Source organism: Mesoplodon densirostris, chromosome 4 (assembly GCF_025265405.1).
Source record: "Mesoplodon densirostris isolate mMesDen1 chromosome 4, mMesDen1 primary haplotype, whole genome shotgun sequence".
NCBI lineage: Eukaryota > Metazoa > Chordata > Mammalia > Artiodactyla > Ziphiidae > Mesoplodon > Mesoplodon densirostris.
This window is the reverse complement of record NC_082664.1, coordinates 88830810-88854533: the sequence shown is the minus strand read 5'-3', so window position 1 is coordinate 88854533 and position 23724 is coordinate 88830810. Positions and strand designations below refer to the sequence as shown.

Sequence of the window (23724 nt, the reverse complement as noted above, 5' to 3'; positions counted from 1 at the left end):
CGTGAGCCATGGCCGCTGAGCCTGTGTGTCCGGAGCCTGTGCTCTGCAACGGAAGAGGCCACAACAGTGAGAGGCCCGCGTACCGCAAATAAATAAATAAATAAATAAATAATAAACTAAAAACAGAACTACCATATGACCCAGCCATCCCCCTACTGAGCATATACCGTGGAAAACCATAATTCAAAATGACACATGTGCCCCAATGTTCACTGCAGCACTATTTACAATAGCCAAGACATGGAAACAACCTAAATGTCCAATGACAGATGAGTGGATAAAGAAGATGTGGCACATATATACAATGGAATATTATGCAACCATAAAAAGGAACGAAATTGGGTCATTTGTAGAGATGTGGATGGACCTAGAGTCTGTCATACAGAGTGAAGTAAGTCAGAGAAAAACAAATATCGTATATTAACACATAAATGTGGAATATAGAAAAATGCTACAGATGAACCTATTTCCAGGGCAGGAATAGAGACGCAGACGTAGAGAACGGACATGTGGATGTGGTGGGGGTGGGGGTGGGTGGGAGGGGAGGGTGGGATGAACTGAGAGATTAGGATTGACATATATACACTACAATGTGTAAAACAGATAGCTAGTGGGAACCTGCTGTACAGGGAACTAAGCTTGGTGCTCTGTGATGACCTAGATGGGTGGGATGGGGAGGTGGGGGGTGGGAGGAAGGTCCAAGAGGGAGGGAATATGTGTACATATAGTTGATTCACCACGTTGTACAGCAGAAACTAACACAACATTGTAAAGCAATTATACTCCAATTTAAAAATAAATAAATAAAAGAGGGGACTCACTACAGATCCTATGGACATTAAAAAGGTAATAAAGGAATAATATAAACAACTCAATGCCCACATATTTGAAAACCTAGATGAAATGGACCAATTCCTTGAAACACACAATTTGCCAAAACTCATACAAGAAACAATCTGAATAGGCCGGTATTTATTAAAGAAATTGAACTAGTAATTAATAACCTTCCAAAACAGAAAGCACCAGGCTGATATGGGTGCACTAGTGAATTCTACCACGCATTGAAGGGAAAAATTAAACCAATTCTCTACAATCTTTTTCAGAGGACAGAAGCAGAGGGAATACTACCTAACTCATTCTATGAGGCTAACATTACTGTGATATCAAAACCAGACAGACATTACAAGAACAGAAAACTACAGATCAATATCTCTCATGAGCCGAGATGCAAAAACCCTCAACAGAATATTAGTAAATTGAATCCAACAATGTATAAAATGTATTATAAACCACAAACAACTGGAATATATCTCAGGTATGCAACACTAGCTCAACACACAAAAATCAATTAATGTAATCCACCCATCAACAGGCTGAGAAAAAAAATTGCATGATCTTATCAATAAATGCAGGAAAAGCATTTGGCAAATCCCAACATCCATTCAGAATAAAAATTCTCAGTAAACTGAAAATAGAGGGGAACTTCCTCAACGAAATAAAATCTACAAAAAACCCTATAGATAACATAATATTTAGTGGTGAGAAATGCCAAGCTTTCCCACTGAGATCAGGTACAAGGCAAGAATGTCCTCTCTCACCACTCCTTTTCAATACTGTCGGACTTCCCTGGTGGCGCAGTGGTTGAGAATCCACCTGCCAATGCAGGGGACATGGGTTCGAGCCGTGGTCCTGGAAGATCCCACATGCTGCGGAGCAACTAAGCCCATGCGCCACAACTACTGAGCCTGCACTCTACAGCCCACGAGCCACAACTACTGAGACCACATGCCACAGCTACCGAAGCCCGTGCGCCTAGAGCCTGTGCTCCACAAGAAGACAAGCCACCGCAATGAGAAGCCCGCATACCGCAAGGAAGAGTAACCCCCTCTTGCCACAACTAGAGAAAGCCTGAGCACAGCAACGAAGACCCAACACAGCCAAAAGTTAATTAATTAATTAACTAACAACCAAAAAAAAAAAACCCCACTGTGTTGTGCTGAAAGTTCTAGCTAATGCAATAATAGAAGAAAAATAAATAAATGGTATAAAGATTGGGAAGAAAGAAATAAAACAGTATTTGTTCACAAATGACTTGATAGTCTATTTAGAAAATTCTAAAGAATGGATAAAAATATTCCTGGAAGTAATAAGTGATTATAGCAAGGTTGTAGGATACAGGGTTAATATACAAAAGTCAACTGATTTCCTATATACCAGCAAGAAACAAGTGAAATTTGAAGTTTAAAATACAATCCATTTAAATTATAAACCAAAAAAAAAATACTTAGGCATAAATCTAAGAAAATATTTATAAGGTTTATATGAGGAAAACTACAAAACTCTGATGATAGAAATCAAAGAACTAAATAAATGGAGAGATTATCCATGTTCTTTGATAAGAAGACATATTGTCAAGATGTCAGTTCTTCCCAACTTAATCTATAGATTCAAAGCAATCCCAATCAAAATCCCAGCAAGTTATTTTGCAGATATTGACAAACTGATTCTACAGTCTATACAGGGAGGCAAAAGACACAGAAGAACTAACACAATATTTAAGGAGAAGAGCAAAGTTAGAGGACTGACTACCCAATGTCAAAACTTACCTTAAAGCCATAATAAGCAAAACAGTGTGATATTGACAAAAGAAACAATTCAACTGTCCATCAACATAGCACATTCATACAGAAGAAAACACATGATGAAGTAAAGCTGTACACATCAACATGAATGAATTTTAAGACATAAAGATATAAAAATGAGCAAAATAAAATCCCAGAATATAAAAATGGCACATTATATGTCAATATAAAAAACAGGACAAAATAAGCAAAATACTGTTTAAATATACATTCACAGGTGGTAAAACTATAAATAAATGCAAGGAGTGATTATCACAGAATTCAGCATAATGGACTTCCTTGACAGTCAGTGGTTAAGAATCAGCCTTCCATTGCAGGGGATGCGGGTTCGATCCTTGGTCGGGGAACTAAGATCCCACATGCTGCAGGGCAACTAAGCCCGCATGCTCTAGAGTCCACGCACCGCAACTACAGAGAAGCCCACGCACTGCAACGAAAGATCCCGTGTGCCACAACTAAGACCCCACGCAGCCAAATAAATAAATAAATAAGAATTCACATAATGACTGTTATCTGGAGGGAGGGCCTTAAGCGGTACTATAAATTTCTATTGACCTGGATGACAAGTACATGGATGGGTGCTTGAATTACTATTATTTTTTCAACTATACAAATACTTCATATGTGGGGACTTCCCTGGTGGCACAGTGATTAAGAATCTGGCTGTTAATACAGGGGACACAGGTTCGATCCCTGGTCTGGGAAGATCCCACATGCCACGGAGCAACTAAGCCCATGTGCCACAACTACTGAGCCTGCACTCTAGAGCCCACGTGCCACAACTACTGAAGCCCGTGTGCCTAGAGCCAGTGCTCCACAACAAGAAAACCCACTGCAATGAAAAGCCAGTGCACCACAACAAAGAGTAGCCCCTGCTCGCTGCAACTAGAGAAAGCCCACACACACAGCAATGCAGACCCAACGCAGCCAAAAATAAATAAATATTTTAAAAAAAAATAGATTAATAAAAAAATACTTCATATGTGCTTCTTTGTATGTATAATATATTTAGTAATTTTTAAAAACTTAAACACCTCTAGATTGGCATAATGCCAACTTTACAGATAAGGAAAGAAAATTATGTAAATTGTCCAAAGTTAATACCACAGCTATAAGTTGCTGAATTGAAACTTGAAATCATGTTTGCCAAATTTCAAAAGCTATGCTCTTTCCTCTATATTATATAACTTCTGCTCTATCTACTGGATACTAATACTTATACAACTACTAAGTGCTGGAATTCTGTGACTTAGGTGAGAAAAACACCATTAATCTTTGCTAATAAAAAATATGCAAATATAAGCTAATGACCACTTGACAACACAACCGGTGCTATTATCTTCCAGTGTTAATGATGTTCCTCCTGTAACAATTTTTCACACTTGCAGATACCTGGTCATAATTAAAGGTTTAGCTTTTCTCAAGCTAGCTAACCTGTATGAGAATCAAACCAATTAAATGATGCTACATTTCATTAGCATTTAGCACTAAAAAAATGGTCTACTGATGCCAAGATTTTCAGTTTCTTCACTTATACATAAGCCCTGCTAAAATGAAGAGGAGAGAACTTAACCTAAGGAATACTGGAGTTCAAATCCTGAAGCTTCTACTTAAGAACTACTTCGACCTTGAGCAAATTATCAGTACTTTACCTCTTTGAGCCTGTTTTCTATCCCACAAAATTTTTGCCAGAAATAAATGAGATAATGCAGTATAAAAATTTTAGGTCATTGCACTGTATTTCATAAATGTGCAACAAATGCTCATTTCCTTCCTTTATTCTAGGAATGGGAAAGAAAAAACAAATTGAGAAGCAAAAAGATAGCCAGAAAAATAAAGTAGAAGAATCTTTAAGAACAGTTTCTCAGGCAAAAATAAGAACAATTTAGTGGTAATAAAGATTTCCCTCCATTAGCAGCAATAATAAATATAAACAAAATTCAGCTCTCAAGATTCTATTTCCTGTACAGTCCTTTGATGAAGATGAGAACTTTAGACTTATTAAAAGGTAGCATTCCCTCAGAGTTCCTATAAAGGATTAAGATTAAATTACATTAAATTACAGAGTTTCTGATCTGCTATTTATTTTACTATGTTGAACCAGTTTTTCAAATTATAAAACAACTCAGCAATATATCATGGTACAGGAAATGTCAACCAAATCTTTTTACCTTTTGGATTCCGGAGGCTGTCTCTTCTTTATCATTTCACGGAGCCTTGCAGCTGACTGCAAAATACACAAAACATACACATGTTAAAAAACACTATCTTATAACTACATAGATTGCCTTCTAAAATATTAAGTATCTGCTACTGTATCCACACTAAACCAAGATCTATATAGGAACTAAAGAACCCTGAGATATGATACCTGTTCTTCTAGTAGACATGAGACAAATACACTATCAATAATAAAGACAAGTATATAATACTATCTAATGTACTGACATTCTGATACCTTGGACCAAGTTGCTAACAAGTTTACATGATTAAACATTAAACATTTATCAAATATACTATTAGAAATTTAAAAGTTTAAATTCTACTACAGGCAATCCTACTTTGGTGTTTTCCAGAAAAGTTACAGGTTATACTTCCACAAATCAAATCAGAATTTCTGTTAACTAAAATCAAAATCAGAGATACTTTTGTCTAAATTTCTTATGAATTTTCAACTGCTAGTGACTCAACAATTTAGTCCCTTATATTAACTCACCCTCCCTCCCCTCAAGATGCAAATACACACTGAATATTTAGGAATCTGGTATTCAGAGAAACCAAATAGTTATTTAATAAAGCCAAGGATTTAATGTATTTTGGGGGAAAACATCACACACCCTCCTAAACAGCTATTCTCTCACACATAGAAATTTTACCCCAGTGTGAAGACCTTCAGTGTAAATTATACCTTTAGTAATAATGATTATAAGACATTAGCATACTTCTGGCCACTTATCCTTAAAGTTTCCTATACAAAGCATATTCCCATCTATTCTTTTTTTTTCTTTTTGGCCTTGCCATGCTGCATGAGGGATCTTAGTTCCCTGACCAGGGATTAAACCTGCACCCCCTGCAATGGGAGCTCGGAATCTTAACCATGGGACCTCCAGGAAAGTTCCTCGCATCTATTCTTAAAGTTTAAAAAAAAAAAAAAGCTGTCCTCTCTCTCCTCTACCACACATCCCTTAACCCATCCCTCCCACTTAACCTTTAACCTTTAGTTAAAGCAACCTCTTGGAACATACCCCGTTTCTTTGAATCCAAGACAACTATTCATAGGACACCATTATTTTATGTACTACCAAAAAAGGGGTGAGGGGAAGCTGACAGTTATAATTTTAATATGCCAATTTCAAAAAAAATGTCTTGGAATCAATAAAATATAGTAACCTCTTTCTATTAAGTGAAAATCTTGCTCCTAGTTTTACCCTCCCTCATTTGACACTATGAAACCTGATACTATGAGTATTTTATCAACCTACTAGCAAGAGGAATAGTATCTCAGTTTTAATTAGAAACTCCACACAAACCTCAGACAACTGAAGAGAAGCAAAAAAGTTCGCATTTTCTGATATGTTCTTCAGTCTCTTCTTTTCGTATGGTGACAATCCTGAAAAATCATCCTATGAAATTACACCAAAAAGATTCTGTTACTTTACATAATCCATAGCAAAAGTGCCTCGCAAAACTAGTTGTTGCATTCTCCACATGTATATTTTCCTTTGAATTGCACCTACTCTAATTATTTTATGTTACCTTACCAAACAGCACATAATCTTTGCTACATTGAATATTGAGATAAAGAGTCTGAGTTTGGGATAATCACAGAATATATGTATGGCTTCCCAATTAAATAACAAGTGATCTGATGTCAGAAGTCAGCTAGTGTAACCTAATAGCACATTACTTCCTACTGGCCATTAATTGTACTATTTCTCAAAGTTATCTTTTTATTAAACAAAACAAGAAAAAAAAACTCAATAACAGAAATGTTTAAATTCATTGAAATGGTTAAAGAAATTCAGAAAAAAGAACAAAGAAAGAGAAACACATGGGCAAAAAAGACAACTTTGAACTAGAAAATCTTGGAGATCCAATATCCAACTAATAGTTGTAGGGGGGAAAAAGGAGCAGAGAAAATGGAGAGAAAATCATCAGAGAAATAATACAAGAAAGTTTCTCAAAACTGAAGAAATGAGTTACCAGATTAAAAGGGCCTGACGTGTATGCAACACAATGAATGAAAAAAGACTCAAGGCTACGCACATCATCACAAAATTTCTCAGTTCCTGAGATGGGTGAGTTAAGAGAAGATCCCAAAAGCTTACAGAGGGAAAAATAGACCACAAAGAACCAAGAATCAGAATGATACTAACTTCTCAATATCGAGGAAGCTAGAAAACAACGGAAAAATGTGTTAAAAATGATAAGGAAAAATTAAATTATTTTCAACTTACAATTCTAAATCCAGTTAAGCCAGCAATCAAATAAAAAGCATAAAGCCTTTTTCAGACATGCAAACTATCTCTCATACACCTGTTTTCAGTAAGTTACTCTAAGCTGCACTTCATCAAAATGAGAGAATAAACCAAGAAAGAGAAAGACAGGATCCAGACTACAGAAGTTCCAACACAGGACAGATAAAAGATAAAAGAAATTTAAAGGAAAACAGTAAAAAGAAGGCCAAGAAAGAGTAAAACAGTCCAGAAAGAAGTAGGAAGATGGAGGGCCCCAGAAAATATTTCCTGAATAAAATATATATATACACATGAAGCCATTAGAATTCTCTGATTTACATTGAGAGGAATTTTTCAACTCAGGTAAAACTTGGGACTATATGTAATAAGGATCTGGGAAGGGAAAACATGGGGTGGGGGGAAAAGAGGACAGCACACATGTGTAAACTTCATTTTCCATAGTAAGTCAACAGATAATGTGGGGGAGAAAAGCTAAAATGGCTTAAAGTGCAACTTGTCTGTTGAGCAGCAACCACAAATAGAGAGGTATGTGACAGAAAATTGTTGGCTGTTTTTTTTTTTTTTAAATTATTTGTTTATTTATTTATTTATGGCTGTGTTGGGTCTTCATTTCTGTGTGAGGGCTTTCTCCAGTTGCGGCAAGTGGGGGCCACTCTTCATCGTGGTGCGCGGGCCTCTCACTATCGCGGCCTCTCTTGTTGCAGAGCACAGGCTCCAGACGCACAGGCTCAGTAATTGTGGCTCACGGACCCAGTTGTTCCACGGCATGTGGGATCCTCCCAGACCAGGGCTCGAACCCGTGTCCCCTGCGTTGGCAGGCAGACTCCCAACCACTGCGCCACCAGGGAAGCCCTGTTGGCTGTTTCGATTTGTTCCTGTGTATACATGTGTGTACATATGGAATTACCTCTATGTAAGATACATATACACATACATGTGGAATCATATGATGTAAACAACGTATGTACATGCATCAATTTGACCAAAATAAAGATTTTTCTCACACACACATAAAATAACAGTGGCAGCAAAGGTGTACGGCTATTTTGTCATTGCCTTTAAAATTGCTTCTCAGAGAAAAACATCACCACCATCATCATCAAGAACTTCCTAAGAATCTATTTCAAAATGCTGCATTTGGAGATCAAAGAAACAAATGTAAATGATTCTACTTACCACAGGAAAAATTAAGAAAATTAACAAAAATCATCAGACATTTCTTTGAGGTATGTGTAATTGAAACTATTCTCACCCATTAGCCACCCCTCAAAAACTTGCAACATCAAACACCGAGCAAAGAATATCAGACAAGGTGGGGTCTCAAAGTAAATATATTATAGGAAATAGAAATCTTTTTAATTCCATTATCTTGACACTTGAGAAGTTACTGCATCTATAAAACAGGAAAAGAAATGCTATCTTTAAAAAAACGAAAGAAGGGGCTTCCCTGATGGCGCAGTGGTTGAACGTCCGCCTGCCAATGCAGGGGACACGGGTTCGTGCCCCGATCCGGGAAGATCCCACATGCCGTGGAGCGGCTGGGCCCGTGAGTCATGGCCGCTAAGCCTGCATGTCCAGAGCCTGTGCTCCGCAACGGGAGAGGCCCCAACAGTGAGAGGCCCGCATACCGAAAAAAAAAAAAAAAAAAACGAAAGAAGGAAAATAACTTGAATTAAAAATATGCTTGGGCTTCCCTTGTGGCACAGTGGTTGAGAGTCTGCCTGCCAATGCAGGGGACATGGGTTCGTGCCCCCGTCCAGGAAGATCCCACATGCCACAGAGCGGCTGGGCCCATGAGCCATGGCCGCTGAGCCTGCACATCCGGAGCCTGTGCTCTGCAACGGGAGAGGCAACAACAGTGAGAGGCCCGCGTACCGCAAAAAAAAAAAAAAAAAAAAAAATGCTTAATGCCAAAAATTTACAAACTGTATGAAGATATATATAACATTCTCAAAATGACAAAACTGTAGAGATGGAAAACAAATTAGTGGTTGCCAGGGGTTAAGGATGGTGAGAGGGAGGGCAGTGGGCATAACTAACTATAAAGGGGTAGCCTAACAGAGATCTTTGTAGAGATGGAATAGTTCTGTATCATGATTGTGGTGGTAGCTACAAGAAGCTATACATGTAATAAAATGATACAGAACTATACACACACCTTATACCAATATGAATTTCCTGGTTTTGATATTGCAATGTAGTTATTTAAGATGTACTCATTGGGGGAGTTCCCTGGTGGCCAAGTGGTTAGGACTCTGCACTCTCACTGCCAAGGGCCCGGTTCAATCAAAGAACAAACAAGATGTCCTCATTGGGAAAAACTGAGTGAAGAATACATGAGACCTCTCTGTACTACTTTTGCAAATTGCTATGAATCTGTAATCACTTTGAAATAAAATTTTTAAAAATATACATTTCTCAGCTAACATCATACTTAACGGTGAAAAACTGAAAGCTTTTCCCCTAAACTTCGGAACAAGATAAATATGTCTGCTCTCACCACTTCTGTTAAACATTGTACTGTAAGTTCTAGCCAGGACAATTAGACAAAAAAGGAAATAAAAGACATCCAGATTGGAAAGGAAGAAATATAACTATCTTTATTGCCAATGACATAATCTTATATGCAGAAAATCCTAAAGAATCCACACAAAAAAATTACAATAAATGACTTCAGCAAAGTTGTAAGATACAACATCAATATACAAAAATAAGTTGTATTTCTATACATTATCAATGAACAGTCAGAAAATGAAATTAAGAAAACAATACCATTCATAATAGCATCAAAAAGAAAAATATACTTTGACACAAATTTAACCAAAGAACTGCAAGGCTTGTACACAGAAAATTACAAAATATTGAAGGAAATTAAAGAAGATCTAAGTAAATGGAAAGACATCTCATGTTCATAGATTGAAAAACTTAATATTGTTAAAATGGCAACACTCCCCAAATTGACCTACAGATTCAGCGCAATATCTGTCAAAATTCTAAATGTCATTTTTTCAGAAATGGATAAGCTGATCCTAAAATTCATATGGCAATGCAAGGGACCTAGAATGGCCAAACAATCTTGAAAAAGAAGAACCAAGTTAAAAGACTCACACTTCCTGATTTCAAAACTTAACTACAAAGCTACAGTAGTTAAAACAGTGTGGAACTGGCATAAGGATAGGCAGATAGATCAACTGAACAAAACTGAGTCTAGAAATAAACCTATATACCTATGGTGAATTTGTTTTCAATAAGGAAGTCCAGACCATTCAACATGAAAGAAGAGTCTTGACAACAAACGGTTCTAGGACAAAAAGATATCCACATGCAAAAGTATGAATTTGGACCCCATCTCATATCATATACAAAAATTAACTCAAAATAGATCAAAGACCTAAATTTAACAGCTAAAGCTATAAAATTCTCAGAAGGAAATATAGGTGTAAGTCTTCATAACCCTGGAGTAGGCAATGGTTTCTTAGATATGACACCAAAGCACCAGCAACAAAAGAAAAAATAAACTGACCTCGAATTAAAATTTTTTAATGAAATTTAAATTTAAAACATTTGTACGTCAAAGGACATTATCAAGAAAGTGAAAAGAAAGTCCCAGAATGAGAGAAAATATTTGCAGATAATATATCTAATAAGGACTTAGTGTCCAGAATATATAAAGGACTCTTACAATTCAACAATAAAAAGACAACTTAGAGGAGACCTTCAAGACGGTGGAGGAGTAAGATGTGGAGATCACCTTCCTCCCCACAAATACATCAGAAATACATCTACACGTGGAACAGCTCCTACAGAACACCTACTGAACACTGCCAGAAGACCTCAGACTTCCCAAAAGGCAAGAAACTCCCCACGTACCTGGGTACGGCAACAGAAAAAAGAAAAACAGAGACAAAAGAATAGGGACAGGACCTGCACCTCTGGGAGGGAGCTGTGAAGGAGGAAAAGTTTCCACACACTAGGAAGGGCAAAGTGGAGAGATTTCCGCACAGAGGATCGGTGCCGGCCAGCACTCACCAGCCTGAGAGGCTTCTCTGCTCACCCGTTGGGGTGGGAGGGGACTGGGAGCTGAGGCTCAGGCTTTGGAGGTCAGATCCCAGGGAGGGGACTGGGGTTGGCTGTGTGAACACAGCCTGAAGGGGGATAATGCGCCACAGCTTGCCAGGAGGGAGTCCAGGAAAAAGTCCGGACCTGCCTAGAGGCAAGAGACCACTGTTTTGGGGTACGAGGAGAGGGGATTCAGAACACCGCTTAAACAAGCTCCAGAGATGGGCGCAAGCCACGCCTTTCACCGTGGTCACCAGAGACGGGCATGAAACACTAAGGCTGCTGCCGCAGCCACCAAGAAGCCTATGTGCAAGCACAGGTCACTATCCACACCTCCCCTCCCGGGAGCCTGTGCAGCCCACCACTGCCAGGGTCCCGGGATCCAGGGACAACTTCACAGGAGAACACACAGCACGCCTCATGCTGTTGCAATGACACGCTGGTTTCTGCCACCGCAGGCTCACCACACATTCCATACCCCTCCCTCCCCCACCCCGGCCTGAGTGAGCAAGAGCCCCCTAATCAGCTGCTACTTTAACCCCATCCTGTCTGAGCGAAGAACAGACGCCCTCAGGTGACCTACACGCAGAGGCAGGGCCAAATCCAAAGATGAACCGCAGGAGCTGTGCGAACAAAGAAGAGAAAGGGAAATCTCTCCCAGCAGCCTCAGGAGCAGCGGATTAAATCTCCACAACTTGATGTACCCTGTATCTGTGGAATACCTGAATAGACAACGAATCAACTGAAAATTGAGGCAGTGGATTTTGGAAGCAACTGTAGACTTAGGGTTTGCTTTCTGCATCTAATTTGTTTCTGGTTTTATGTTTATCTTAGTTTAGTATTTAGAGTTAATTGTCATTAGTAGATTTGTTTATTAATTTGGTTGCTCTCTTCCTCCTTTTTATATATATATATAGATTTCTTTTTCTTTTTCTTTTTGTGAGTGTGTACGTGTATGCTTCTTTGTGTGATTTTGTCTGTATAGCTTCGCTTTTACCATTTGTCCTAGTGTTCTGTCTGTCCGTTTTTGTTTTTGTTTTTTAAGTATAGTTTTTAGTGCTTGCTATCATTGGTGGATTTCTTTTTTGGTTTGGTTGCTCTCTTCTTTCCTTCCTTTTTTTAATTACTTTTTCATTTTTTAATTTTTAATAATTATTTTTTATTTTAAGAACTTTATTTAATTTATTTATTTTTTCTTTCTTTCTTTCATTTTGTTCTCGCTTTTCTTCTGAGCCATGTGGCTAACAGGGTCTTGGTGCTCCAGCTGGGTATCAAGCCTATGCCTCTGAGGTGGGAGATCCGAGCTAGGACATTGGTCCACCAGAGACCTCCCAGCTCCATGTAATATCAAATGGCAAAAGCTCTCCCAGAGATCTCCATCTCAACGCTAAGACCCAGCTCTACTCTACGAACAGCAAGCTACAGTGCTGGACACCCTATGCCAAACAACTAACAAGACAGGAACACAACCCCACCCGTTAGCAGAGAGGCTGCCTAAAATCATAATAAGGTCACAGACAAGACCACTGGAGGTGGTCTTGCACACCAGAAAGACAAGATCCAGCCTCATCCACCAGAACACAGGCACTAGTCCCCTCCACCAGGAAGCCTACACAACCCACTGAACAAACCTTGGCCACTGGGGGCAGACACCAAAAACAACAGCAACTACAAACCTGCAGCCTGCGAAAAGGAGAACCCAAACACAGTAAGTTAAGCAAAATGGGAAGACAGAGAAATACACAGCAGGTGAAAGAGCAACATAAAAACACACCAGGCCAAACAAATGAAGAGGAAATAGGCAGTCTACCTAAAAAAGAATTCAGAGTAATGATAGTAAAGATGATCCAAAATCTTGGAAATAGAATGGAGAAAATACAAGAAACGCTTAACAAGGACCTAGAAGAACTAAATAAAGAGCAAACAAAAACTGATGAAAACAATAAATGAAATCAAAAATTCTCTAGAAAGAATCAACAGCAGAATAACTGAGGCAGAAGAACGGATAAGTGACCTGGAAGATAAAGTAGTGGAAATAACCACTGTAGAGCAGAATAAAGAAAAAAGAATGAAAAGAATTGAGAATAGTCTCACAGACCTCTGGGACAACATTAAATGCACCAACATTCGAATAATAGGGGTACCAGAAGAAGAGGAGTAAAAAAAAGGGACTCAGAAGATATTTGAAGAGATTATAGTTGAAGACTTCCCTAATATGGGAGAGGAAATGGTCAATCAAGTCCAGGAATCACAGAGAGTCCCAAACAGGATAAATCCAAGGAGAAACATGCCAAGACACATATGAATCAAACAAAAATTGAATACAAACAAAAAATATTAAAAGCAGCAAGGGAAAAACACAAATAACATACAAGGGAATCCTCATAAGGTTAACAGCTGATCTTTCAGCAGAAACTCTGCAAGCCAGAAGGAAGTGGCAGGACATATTTAAAGTGATGAAAGGGAAAAACCTACAACCAAGATTACTCTACCCAGCAAGGATCTCATTCAGATTTGACAGAGAAATTAAGACCTTTACAGACAAGCAAAACCTAAGAGAATTCAGCACCACCAAATCGGCTCTACAACAAATGCTAAAGGAACTTCTCACAGCAGGAAACACAAGAGAAGGAAAAGACTTACAATAACAAACACAAAACAATTAAGAAATTGGTAATAGGAACATACATATCGATAACTACCTTAAACGTAAGATTCAATGCTCCAACCTGGAGCAGATTGGCTGAATGGATAAAAAAAACAACCCATACATATGCTGTCTACAAGAACCCATTTCAGACCTAGGGACACATACAGACAGAAAGTGAGGGGATGGAAAAAGATACTCCATGCAAATGGAAATCAAAAGAAAGCTGGAGTATCAATTCTCTTATCAGACAAAATAGACTTTAAAATAAAGACTATTACAAGAGACAAAGAAGGACACTATGTACTGATCAAGGGTTCAATCCAGGAAGAAGCTAGAACAACTGTAAATATTTATGTACCCAACATAGGAGCACCTCAATACATAAAACAAATGCTAACAGCCAGAAAAGGGTAAATCGACAGTAACACATTCATAGTAGGGCACTTTAACACCCCACTTTCACCAATGGAAAGATCATCCAAAATGAAAATAAATAAGGAAACACAAGCTTTAAATGATACATTAAACAAGATGGACGTAATTGATATTTATAGGACATTCCATCCAAAAACAACAGAATACACTTTCCTCTCAAGTGCTCATGGAACATTCTCCAGGATAGGTCATATCTTGGGTCACAAATCAAGCCTTGTGACTTTTTCTTCAATTTAAGAAAATTGAAATCGTATCAAATATCTTTTCTGACCACAATGCTATGAAACTAGATATCAATTACAGGAAAAAATCTGTAAAAAATACAAACACATGGAGGCTAAACAATACACTGCTAAATAACCAAGAGATCACTGAAGAAATCAAAGAGGAAATTTAAAAATACCTAGAAAACAAACGACAATGAAAACACAACAACCCAAAACCTATGGGGATGCAGCAAAAGCAGCTCTAAGAGGGAAGTTTATAGCAATTCAATCCTACCTTAGCCAAAGCAATCTTGAGAAAGAAAAATGGAGGTGGAGGAATCAGGTTCCTGGACTTCAGACTATACTACAAAGCTACAGTGATCAAGACAGTATGGTACTGGCACAAAAACAGAAATATAGATAAATGGAACAGGATAGAAATCCCAGAGATAAACCCAGGCACATATGGTCACCTTATTTTTGATAAAGGAGGCAAGAATATATAATGGAGAAAATACAGCCTCTTCAATAAGCGGTGCTGGGAAAACTGGACAGCTACATGTAAAAGAAATTAGAACACTCCCTAACACCATACACAAAAATAAACTCAAAATGGATTAAAGACCTAAATGTAAGGCCAGACACTATAAAACTCTTAGAGGAAAACAAAGGCAGAACACTCTTTGACATAAATTACAGCGAGCTCCTTTTTGACCCACCTCCTAGAGAAATGGAAATAAAAACAAAAAAAAATGGTACCTAATGAAACTTAAAAGCTTTTGCACAGCAAAGGAAACCATAAACAAGACCAAAAGACAACCCTCAGAATGGGAGAAAGTATTTGCAAATGAAGCAACTGACAAAGGATTAATCTCCAAAATATACAAGCAGCTCATGCAGCTCAATAGCAAAAAAAAACCCAATCCAAAAATGGGAAGAAGACCTAAATAGACATTTCTCCAAAGAAGATATAGAGATTACCAACAAACACATGAAAGAATGCTCAACATTAGTAATCATTAGAGAAATGCAAATCAAAAGTACAATGAGGTATCACCTCACACCAGTCAGAATGGCCATCATCAAAAAATCTACAAACAATAAATGCTAGAGAGGGTGTGGAGAAAAGGGAACCCTCTTGCACTGTTGGTGGGAATGTAAATTGATACAGCCACTATGGAGAACAGTATGGAGGTTCCTTAAAAAACTAAAAATAGGGCTTCCCTGGTGGCACAGTGGTTGGGAGTCCGCCTGCCGATGCAGGGGACACGGGTTCATGCCCTGGTCCGGGAAGATCCCACATGCCACGGAGCAGCTGGGCCCATGAACCATGGACGCTGAGCCTGCGCGTCCAGAGCCTGTGCTCCGCAACGGGAGAGGCCACAACAGTGAGAGGCCCACGTACCGCAAAAAAAAAAAAAAAAAAAAACTAAAAATAGAACCATCATACAATCCAGCAATCCCACTACTGGGCATATACCCTGAGCAAACCATAATTCAAAAAGAGTCATGTACCACAATGTTCACTGCAGCACTACTTACAATACCCAGGACATGGAAGCAACCTAAGTGTCCATCGATAGATGAATGGATAAAGAAGATGTGGCACATATATACAATGGAATATTACTCAGTGATAAAAAGAAACGAAATGAGTTATTTGTAGTGAGGTGGATGGACCTAGAGTCTGTCATACAGAGTGAAGTAAATCAGAAAGAGAAAAATACCGTATGCTAACACATATATATGGAAACAAACAAAAAAAATGGTTATGGAGAACCTAGGGGCAGGACAGGAATAAAGAATGCAGACGTAGAGAATGGACTTGAGGACATGGGGACAGGGAAGGATAACCTGAGATGCAGTGAGAGAGTGATATGGACTTATATATACTACCAAATGTAAAATAGATAGCTAGTGGGAAGCAGCCACTTAGCACAGAGAGAGCAGCTCAGTGCTTTGTGACCACCTAGAGGGGTGGGATAGGGAGAGTGGGAGGGAGAGGCAAGAGGGAGGAGATATGGGGACACATGTGTATGTATAGCTGATTCACTTTGTTATAAAGCAGAAAATAACACACCATTATAAAGCAATTATACTCCAATAAAGATGTTAAAAAAAAAAGACAACTTAAATTTCTAAATGAGCAAAGGACTTGAAAGGACAGTTCTCCAAAGTACAAACTGCAAATATGCACATGTAAAGATGTTCAACATCATTAGTCTTTAGGAAAACGCAAATCAAAACAGTATGGAGGTTCCTTAAAAAACTAAAAATAGGGCTTCCCTGGTGGCACGGTGGTTGGGAGTCCGCCTGCCGATGCAGGGGACACGGGTTCGTGCCCCGGTCCGGGAAGATCCCACATGCCGCGGAGAGGCTGGGCCGGTGAGCCATGGCCACTGAGCCTGCGTGTCCGGAGTCTGTGCTCCGCAACAGGAGAGGCCACAACAGTGAGAGGCCCGCGTACCGCCAAAAAAAAAAAAAAAACCACAATGAAGGGAGACTTCCCTGGTGGCGCAGTGGTTAAGATCCGCCTGCCAATGCAGGGGACATGGGTTCGAGCCCTGGTCCAATAAGATTCCACATGCCACAGAGCAACTAAGCCCATGCACCACAACTACTGAGCCTGCGCTCTAGAGCCCACAAGCCACAACTACTGAGCCCACGTGCCTAGAGCCCATGTGCCGCAACTACTGAAACTCACGCGCCTAGAGCCCGTGATCCGCAACAAGAGAAGCCACTGCAGTGAGAAGCCCACGCACCGCAAGGAAGAGTAGCTCCCGCTCGCTGCAACTAGAGAAAGCCCGCGTGCAGCAACGAAGACCCAACACAGCCAAAAATTAATTAATTAATTAATTAATTAATTAATTGATTTTAGAAACCACAGTGAGATACCACTTCACATCCACTAGTATGGCTATAATCAAAACAATTAAGGACATTAGGTTAAGTGAAATAAGTCACAAAAAGACAAATACTATATGATTCCACTTATATGAGGTACTTATAACAATCAAATCCACAGAGACAAAAAGTAGAATGGTAGTTTTCACGGGCTGAAAGGAGGTAGGGGAATGGGGAGTTATTTAATGGGTATAGAGCTTCAGTTTTGCAAGATGAAAAGAGTTCTGGACATTCGTTTTACATCTATGTAAATGTACATAACACTACTGAACTGTACACTTAAAAATGGTAAAGATGGTAAATTATACATTGTGTATTTTACCTCAATTAAAAATTTTTAATTTTTAAAAAAGACAAACAATAATAAGTATTGTTGAGGGTATAGAGAAATTGGATTTTTCATAGTGGTTATGTAAAAATGGTGCAGTCACTTTGGCAAACAATTTGACAATTCCTCAAAAAGTTAAACACAGTTACCATTTGACCCAGCAATTTCACTCCAAGGTATATACCAAGAGAATGGAAAACATCACACAAAATCTCACAAGTAAATGCCCATGGCAGCATTATTCTTAAGAGCAAAAAAGTGAAAGCAACCCAAATGTCCATCAACTGATGAATGCATAAACCAAATGTGGTATAACCATACAATGGAATATTATTCAGCCATAAAAAGGAATGAAGTACCAATACATGCTACATGAATGAATGATGAAAACAGGGTAAGTGAAGCCAGACCAAAAAAGCCATATATTGTATAATTCCATTTATATGAAATGTCCAGAACAGGCAAATCTACAGACAGAAAGTAGATTAGTGGTTTCCAGGGCTGAGGGAGGGAGGAATAGGGTTTGTAGTCACTGCTAACAGTTATGTGGTTTCTTTTTGGAGTGATGAAAATTTCTGAAATTGGATAGTCGTGATGGCTGCACAGCCTTATGTATGTATACTAAAAAACACTGAATTACACAATTTAGTAAATTTTATGTTATGTGAATTCTATCTTAATAAAAAAATAAATATATGCTTGATGACAGAAACCAGATATTCACATAGTCTCAAAGTATCTTCCTCAAAGTATTTAGTAATTACAAAGGGAAAAATAGTAAGTTTACATTAGAGAATCCTGGCAGACACCACCTTAGCTAAATGATTAAGGTCAACATCACCAGTAAAATACCAACATCATGTACACTCTGATATCATGCACTGAGGAGGGCACTTTCATTTCTGTGGCATGCTTCCCCAAAATGCAAAATCTTACTCTAATCATGAGAAAACAGCAGATAAACCCAAATTGAGGGAAATTATACAAAATAACTGCCCAGCACTATTCAAAAGTGTCAAGGTCACGAAAGATTGAGAAACTATTTCCAGATCTACAGAGACATGACAACTAAATCCACTGTATGATCCTGGACTGGATACTGGAAGAGGAAAAGGATATTAGTGGGAAAACTGGTGAAATCCTAATAAATTCTGTACGTTAGTTAACAGCACTGTACCAAGGTTAATTTCTTAGTTCAATAAACATTCTATGCTATGTATGATATTAACAAAAACTGAAGACGGGAGAAAGATATAGGAGAATTCTCTTTACTATTTTTGCAGCTCTTCTGTAAGCGTAAAATTTTCTCAAATTTTTTTAAAACAACTGTTCAGAAATGCTTCATGACATTAAAATATTTAATAGAAGGACTAAGAGATGAAATTTAGCAAACTTCCCAGAAAAGGAGAATAAAATTCTAGACTTGCAGGCACTTGTTTTTGATGTGACAGAAGCCATCCTTCATCTGAGAACAAATAAGCTTATAGACTAAATACTTTTCCTAAAGCATGGTACCACAAAGCCTTAACCATTTTACCCCAAAAAGATAATTAACAAAAGGGAAGAGAACAAAAGAATGAAATGTTCTATAAAAGATGTGAGCTCTTTCAGCTTGTCCTAAGAAAATATATGCTGAGCATTTATGACTCTATCTCCAGTCCTACCTCATGTTCTAATTTCTGACCCTGTTTACCTTACATCAAAATAAAATCTGTTTTATATTAGCCTCATATACTCAGAATCTTACAGTCTAAGAGGCCAGAGAGATAATCAAATCCACTGGTTCTCAAAGTGCAGTCCTGGACCGTTGTCTCTAGGAAGCCATTTTAGACATGCAAATTCTATACCCACTTCAAAACTTCTGAATCAGAAACTGGTGGTGGAGCCCTGCAAAGGAGTTTCAACAAGCCTCCCAGGTAATTCTGATATAGGCTAAAGTTTGAGAACCACCAATCTTATCCAATTCCCTCACCGTAGAAGTGACCTGCTTAAAGGTACAAGGTTTCTTAGAAGCGGCCACGCCTAAAACCCAGGCTTCCAACCCCCAGTCCAATGCATTTATGACTTAGCCCACCCTGTCCCACCACAGGTCCTAGTTCATTACAACACCGCGTCAATTATCCCATCTCCCTTTCCCTACCATCATTTTCTGTTCTAGTTCCATCAACTTTTCATCATGTGGTAGGGTTTTATCTTGTCTTGCATAAAATTTGTCACTTTAAATGAAGTACAACACTCCCGGTAGGCAATAGAAGCCAAAGGGATTAGATGCTTAATTCCTTAAACTGATGGAACTATTATTTTAAATAGAATTAGTGTTTCTCACGTATCTTCTCTACTCCATCACCTGTCTCCTTTACATAATTAAAGGAAATATTCAGCACATGAATGCAATCAATTACTGGTGATTTTCCTACCCTGACATCGAGTCATTCAAATGCTATATGTCCCATAACTCAACTTCTTGTGGTATACTGTGCATAAACATATAAAGGTGAGCATGACACCATAAAGTAGAAGTAAGCTCAAAAATAAATGCAATAAGCTGAGAGGAAGAAAAAGGGAAGCAGAGTGAAGATTAAGTCAATCCCCTCCTTCACAAATCGAAACCAAGAGTAAAATTAACCCAAGGAAGTTATGTTATACATTTAAAGAATAAAATTTCAGTTAAACATAAATTAGATGATAAAATAATTTGTTTGAGCTAAAGAGACCCTTGATAACCTTAGCTTATCAGAACTTAAAAAATATTTTTAAATATGAAAAATTTGAATAAGCGAGTAATTAAATTCTTACCATGCCTGGTGTGGTACCTTCATCACTGTCTCCATCCTGGCTGCTCTCTGTATCAGCACTGAGAATCACTGTATCTGAAGTGCTCTTGTATTGCCACTTGTTACTTTCAGCATGAACATCTAAGGATGATTTTTGCAGAGTGGATTCTGCTTTGGAAGATGTGGCTTCCATCTTTGGGGTTAAAATCCTTCTGCAAGTTTTCTTTATTTCAGCCTTCTTACATTTCTTACATGCCACTTCATTGTTAGAATTCTTATCTAATAGGGATTTGGGGCGCTTAAGTTGATCTGGCTTGTAGCTACTGAGTGAAAAGGGAACAAGATACACCTTAGGTGTTTTTCCTAAAACTGTAGTCTGTACCGGTCTCAGAGACACATAAGCGATGTTTTGGTTTTCCTTATATTCATTCACCTATTCAGGTCAATAAAGGAAAACAGAGTATTAAAATTCCAGGTTTTAAGCCTTTTCTTACAGATCTGCGTAAATAAATCTAATTCCTATTTCATAATGACAACATAAAGTCAAACTGATAGCCTGTAAGGAAACCTTTTTCCCTCCAAAATCTAGATACCTAATTCATTAACCTGAATAGAATTATTTATTATACTGGACACATTTCTTACCCATGAGTCGGCCAGACCAATAATAAAAATGACGACAGTGGCTTCCCTGGTGGCGCAGTGGTTGGGAGTCCGCCTGCCGATGCAGAGGACATGGGTTCGTGCCCCGGTCCGGGAGGATCCCACATGCCGCGGAGCGGCTGGGCCCGTGCGCCATGGCCGTTGAGCCTGCGCGTCCGGAGCCTGTGCTCCGCAGCGGGAGAGGCCACAACAGTGAGAGGCCCGCGTACCGCAAAAAAAAAAAAAAAAAAAAAAAAAAAAAAATGACGACAATCTGTAACTGTAACTGAGGAGACTGAGTAACTGGAATTGTTTCAAGAGTGGGAAACTGACCATAACGACTGCAAAAGCAAATGCAGGCTTCCGGATCCCAGCCAGACACTATTTTGGGGGTTATTGATAAGCATCTTCCTCAATGCTGAAGGTCTACTTTCCAGAGGAAAACCAGGACAGACATCCCCGCTTATCTTTAAAGCAACACCCCCAAAAACCCGTTAAACTGAGAGATGCCCCAAGGAGCAGAAAAGTTTTAGAGTCAGGAGGTGCCGGGTGCCAAGTCCTCCCATCCTCCTCGGCCTATGCCCGGCACACCCCTCACGAAGACTGAGGCAGGAACACACCCGAAAGGGACAAGCCTTTTCTCCCATTCACCTGGAGTCGCTGTCTGGAGCCCACCTTCTCCTCGGCCTCCGCGCGCGACCCAGACATCCTCCCTCCGCTTGGCAGCTGGCGTCTTCCCGCCAAGATTGCGGCGGGAGGCGGGGATGGGTGGAGGTGGGAGGGGCGGGGAGGGGTCCGGGGCGGGGGAGGCCAGGGCGGCGCAGGAGGGTTCAGATCCCAGCCCGGGCGGGGTGGGGGGGAGGGGGAGGGGCACGGGGCGTTACATTAGTCTCTTAAAGAGGCAAGGTTGCCAGCCTCACCACAAACTCAAATTCCTCAGGGAAGCGAAGGGAGCGAGTCGACATTTTTACCTTGCATCCCGGTGATTTTGATGCTGCTGATGCCAGTTTCTCACTCTGAAAAACACCTGCGCCTCTCCTAAGGAAAAACCACCTTGCCTAGCAACGTGAGCCTGGAAAAGATTCAGGAGCACTTAATAAATGCCATATGAAATAGAGAGGAAATGAAATCAATATATATGCAGCCTTTACCTCAGCCCCTAGTTCCTTGTAATCCCACCACCAGAAAATTATGCCCAACGGCCACCGTATTTTCTTCCTAGGAAGAGAAGCATTTTGATTTTTTTTTTCAAGAGCTGATAACTTAAGCTGGTTTAAACTTCACCCACCAGTTAACTAAGTTGGTTTAAATTTCGCCCACCAGTTAACTAAGATTTAGTGATGACCTTACAAAGCCCAAAGACTGGGGAAAAGTTTTAAATAACTTTTGTATCACAAAGCATCATAAATAAGATTCCAGGGCACTATATTTCTTATAGTCACTGCCATACTAAACCTTTTTTTTTTTTTTTTTTCCTATTTTCTGGGTTGCCGCGAGCAGAAACAATTGCCTTCCCATCAGATTTACTCCCTCTGGATAGCATAGTTTTGGAGCTGATGAATTTATAACAAATTTCTATCTACTCTTTTACAGTCCTTTTCTTTATAGCTCAAAACTGCTCCCTTGGTTGGTTACTTGAGTTATCCACTGTTCCTTGATCGAGACTTGCCCAATTTTATTTCTTCTCCCAGCTGAGGCCCAATTTTAGGATACAGGTGAAATAATTTGAGAACTAATCCTATTAAGAGCACCTTTAAAGCCCTTCAGGAACTTGCACTCTCCTCGACTCAAAAATTACTGATAAAATCAAACTTTTCATAGTGTCTGATACATACCACGTTATTTCTGGACTTCAAGACTTTGCTCAGGCTGTCCCTTCTGTCCCCACCACTGCAGTTATAAAATCCTTTCTACAGTGACTGTGTTCTGACTACCAATTAGCCTATGTTTTTTACACAACCCAACTAGTAAATTGGGATTATTTCAGTTACTCTTCTATAAGCCCTTGAAGACTTACTAAATGAAATTCAAGTTCCTGGAGGAAACAAGCCTTTCAACAATATTCCATACTCCTTAGAGAAAGCTAAGCGCGGTGCTTAATAATTACTTAGGGACTTTTATGTACAAACATTCCAGCCAGGAATATGTTTTAATAGACAGTCTCCAGAAACGGAAAGAACTGGAAAGCCTAAGAGTGTTCGGATTTCAGGCACTGTTCTAAGCCGCTTAGGGGATTTTCTTTTTTCTTGACACTTGCCCTCACGTGACCAAAAAAATACCTCACCACAACCCGCTCAGCCTCATCAACTGAGCTAATCAGGTACTATTAACAGGATTTCTATTCCGATTAAACTCTAATTCTGAGCTTTCAACAATCTGGACAAACCGCCCTTCACTATCTCCTCAGTTTCTTATCCCTCACTACCCGATTTTCCTCGGCTTCAAACCAACCCTAACGAGCGAAACCTTTCATTCAGCCTTTCCTCGCCGCAAGGTCTCAACAGCAAAGCCCAGCGGAAGCAACTTCCCGCCAGAAAGGGCGTCCAAATACTGCGAGACTGAGGAAGCCAGGGCAGCCTAGGAACATGCGCAGTAACAGACTCGAC

General features: G+C 39.3%; 1 protein-coding gene across 12 annotated transcripts in view; it reads right to left on the bottom strand.

Annotated features, from left to right (window-relative positions):
• WDR76 (WD repeat domain 76) overlaps window positions 1-23663 on the bottom strand; it is a 73785-nt gene extending 50122 nt beyond the window's left edge. Inside the window, exons 1-7 of one of the 12 annotated variants that reach the window (XM_060096750.1) lie at window positions 23585-23663; window positions 22270-22336; window positions 22090-22190; window positions 21770-21851; window positions 20499-20799; window positions 6173-6265; window positions 4814-4869 (exon numbers count right to left, since the gene is read on the bottom strand). In XM_060096750.1, coding sequence (XP_059952733.1) covers window positions 4814-4869; window positions 6173-6265; window positions 20499-20799; window positions 21770-21851; window positions 22090-22096 — 539 coding nt within the window. In that variant the 5' untranslated portion in view covers window positions 22097-22190; window positions 22270-22336; window positions 23585-23663. Of the gene's footprint in view, window positions 1-4813; window positions 4870-6172; window positions 6266-20498; window positions 20910-21769; window positions 21852-22089; window positions 22191-22269; window positions 22337-22953 lie in introns of all 12 variants that reach the window. The other 11 variants (XM_060096756.1, XM_060096749.1, XM_060096757.1 and 8 more) reach the window with 11 other exon arrangements.
• Between the last annotated feature and the right edge of the window lie 61 nt (window positions 23664-23724).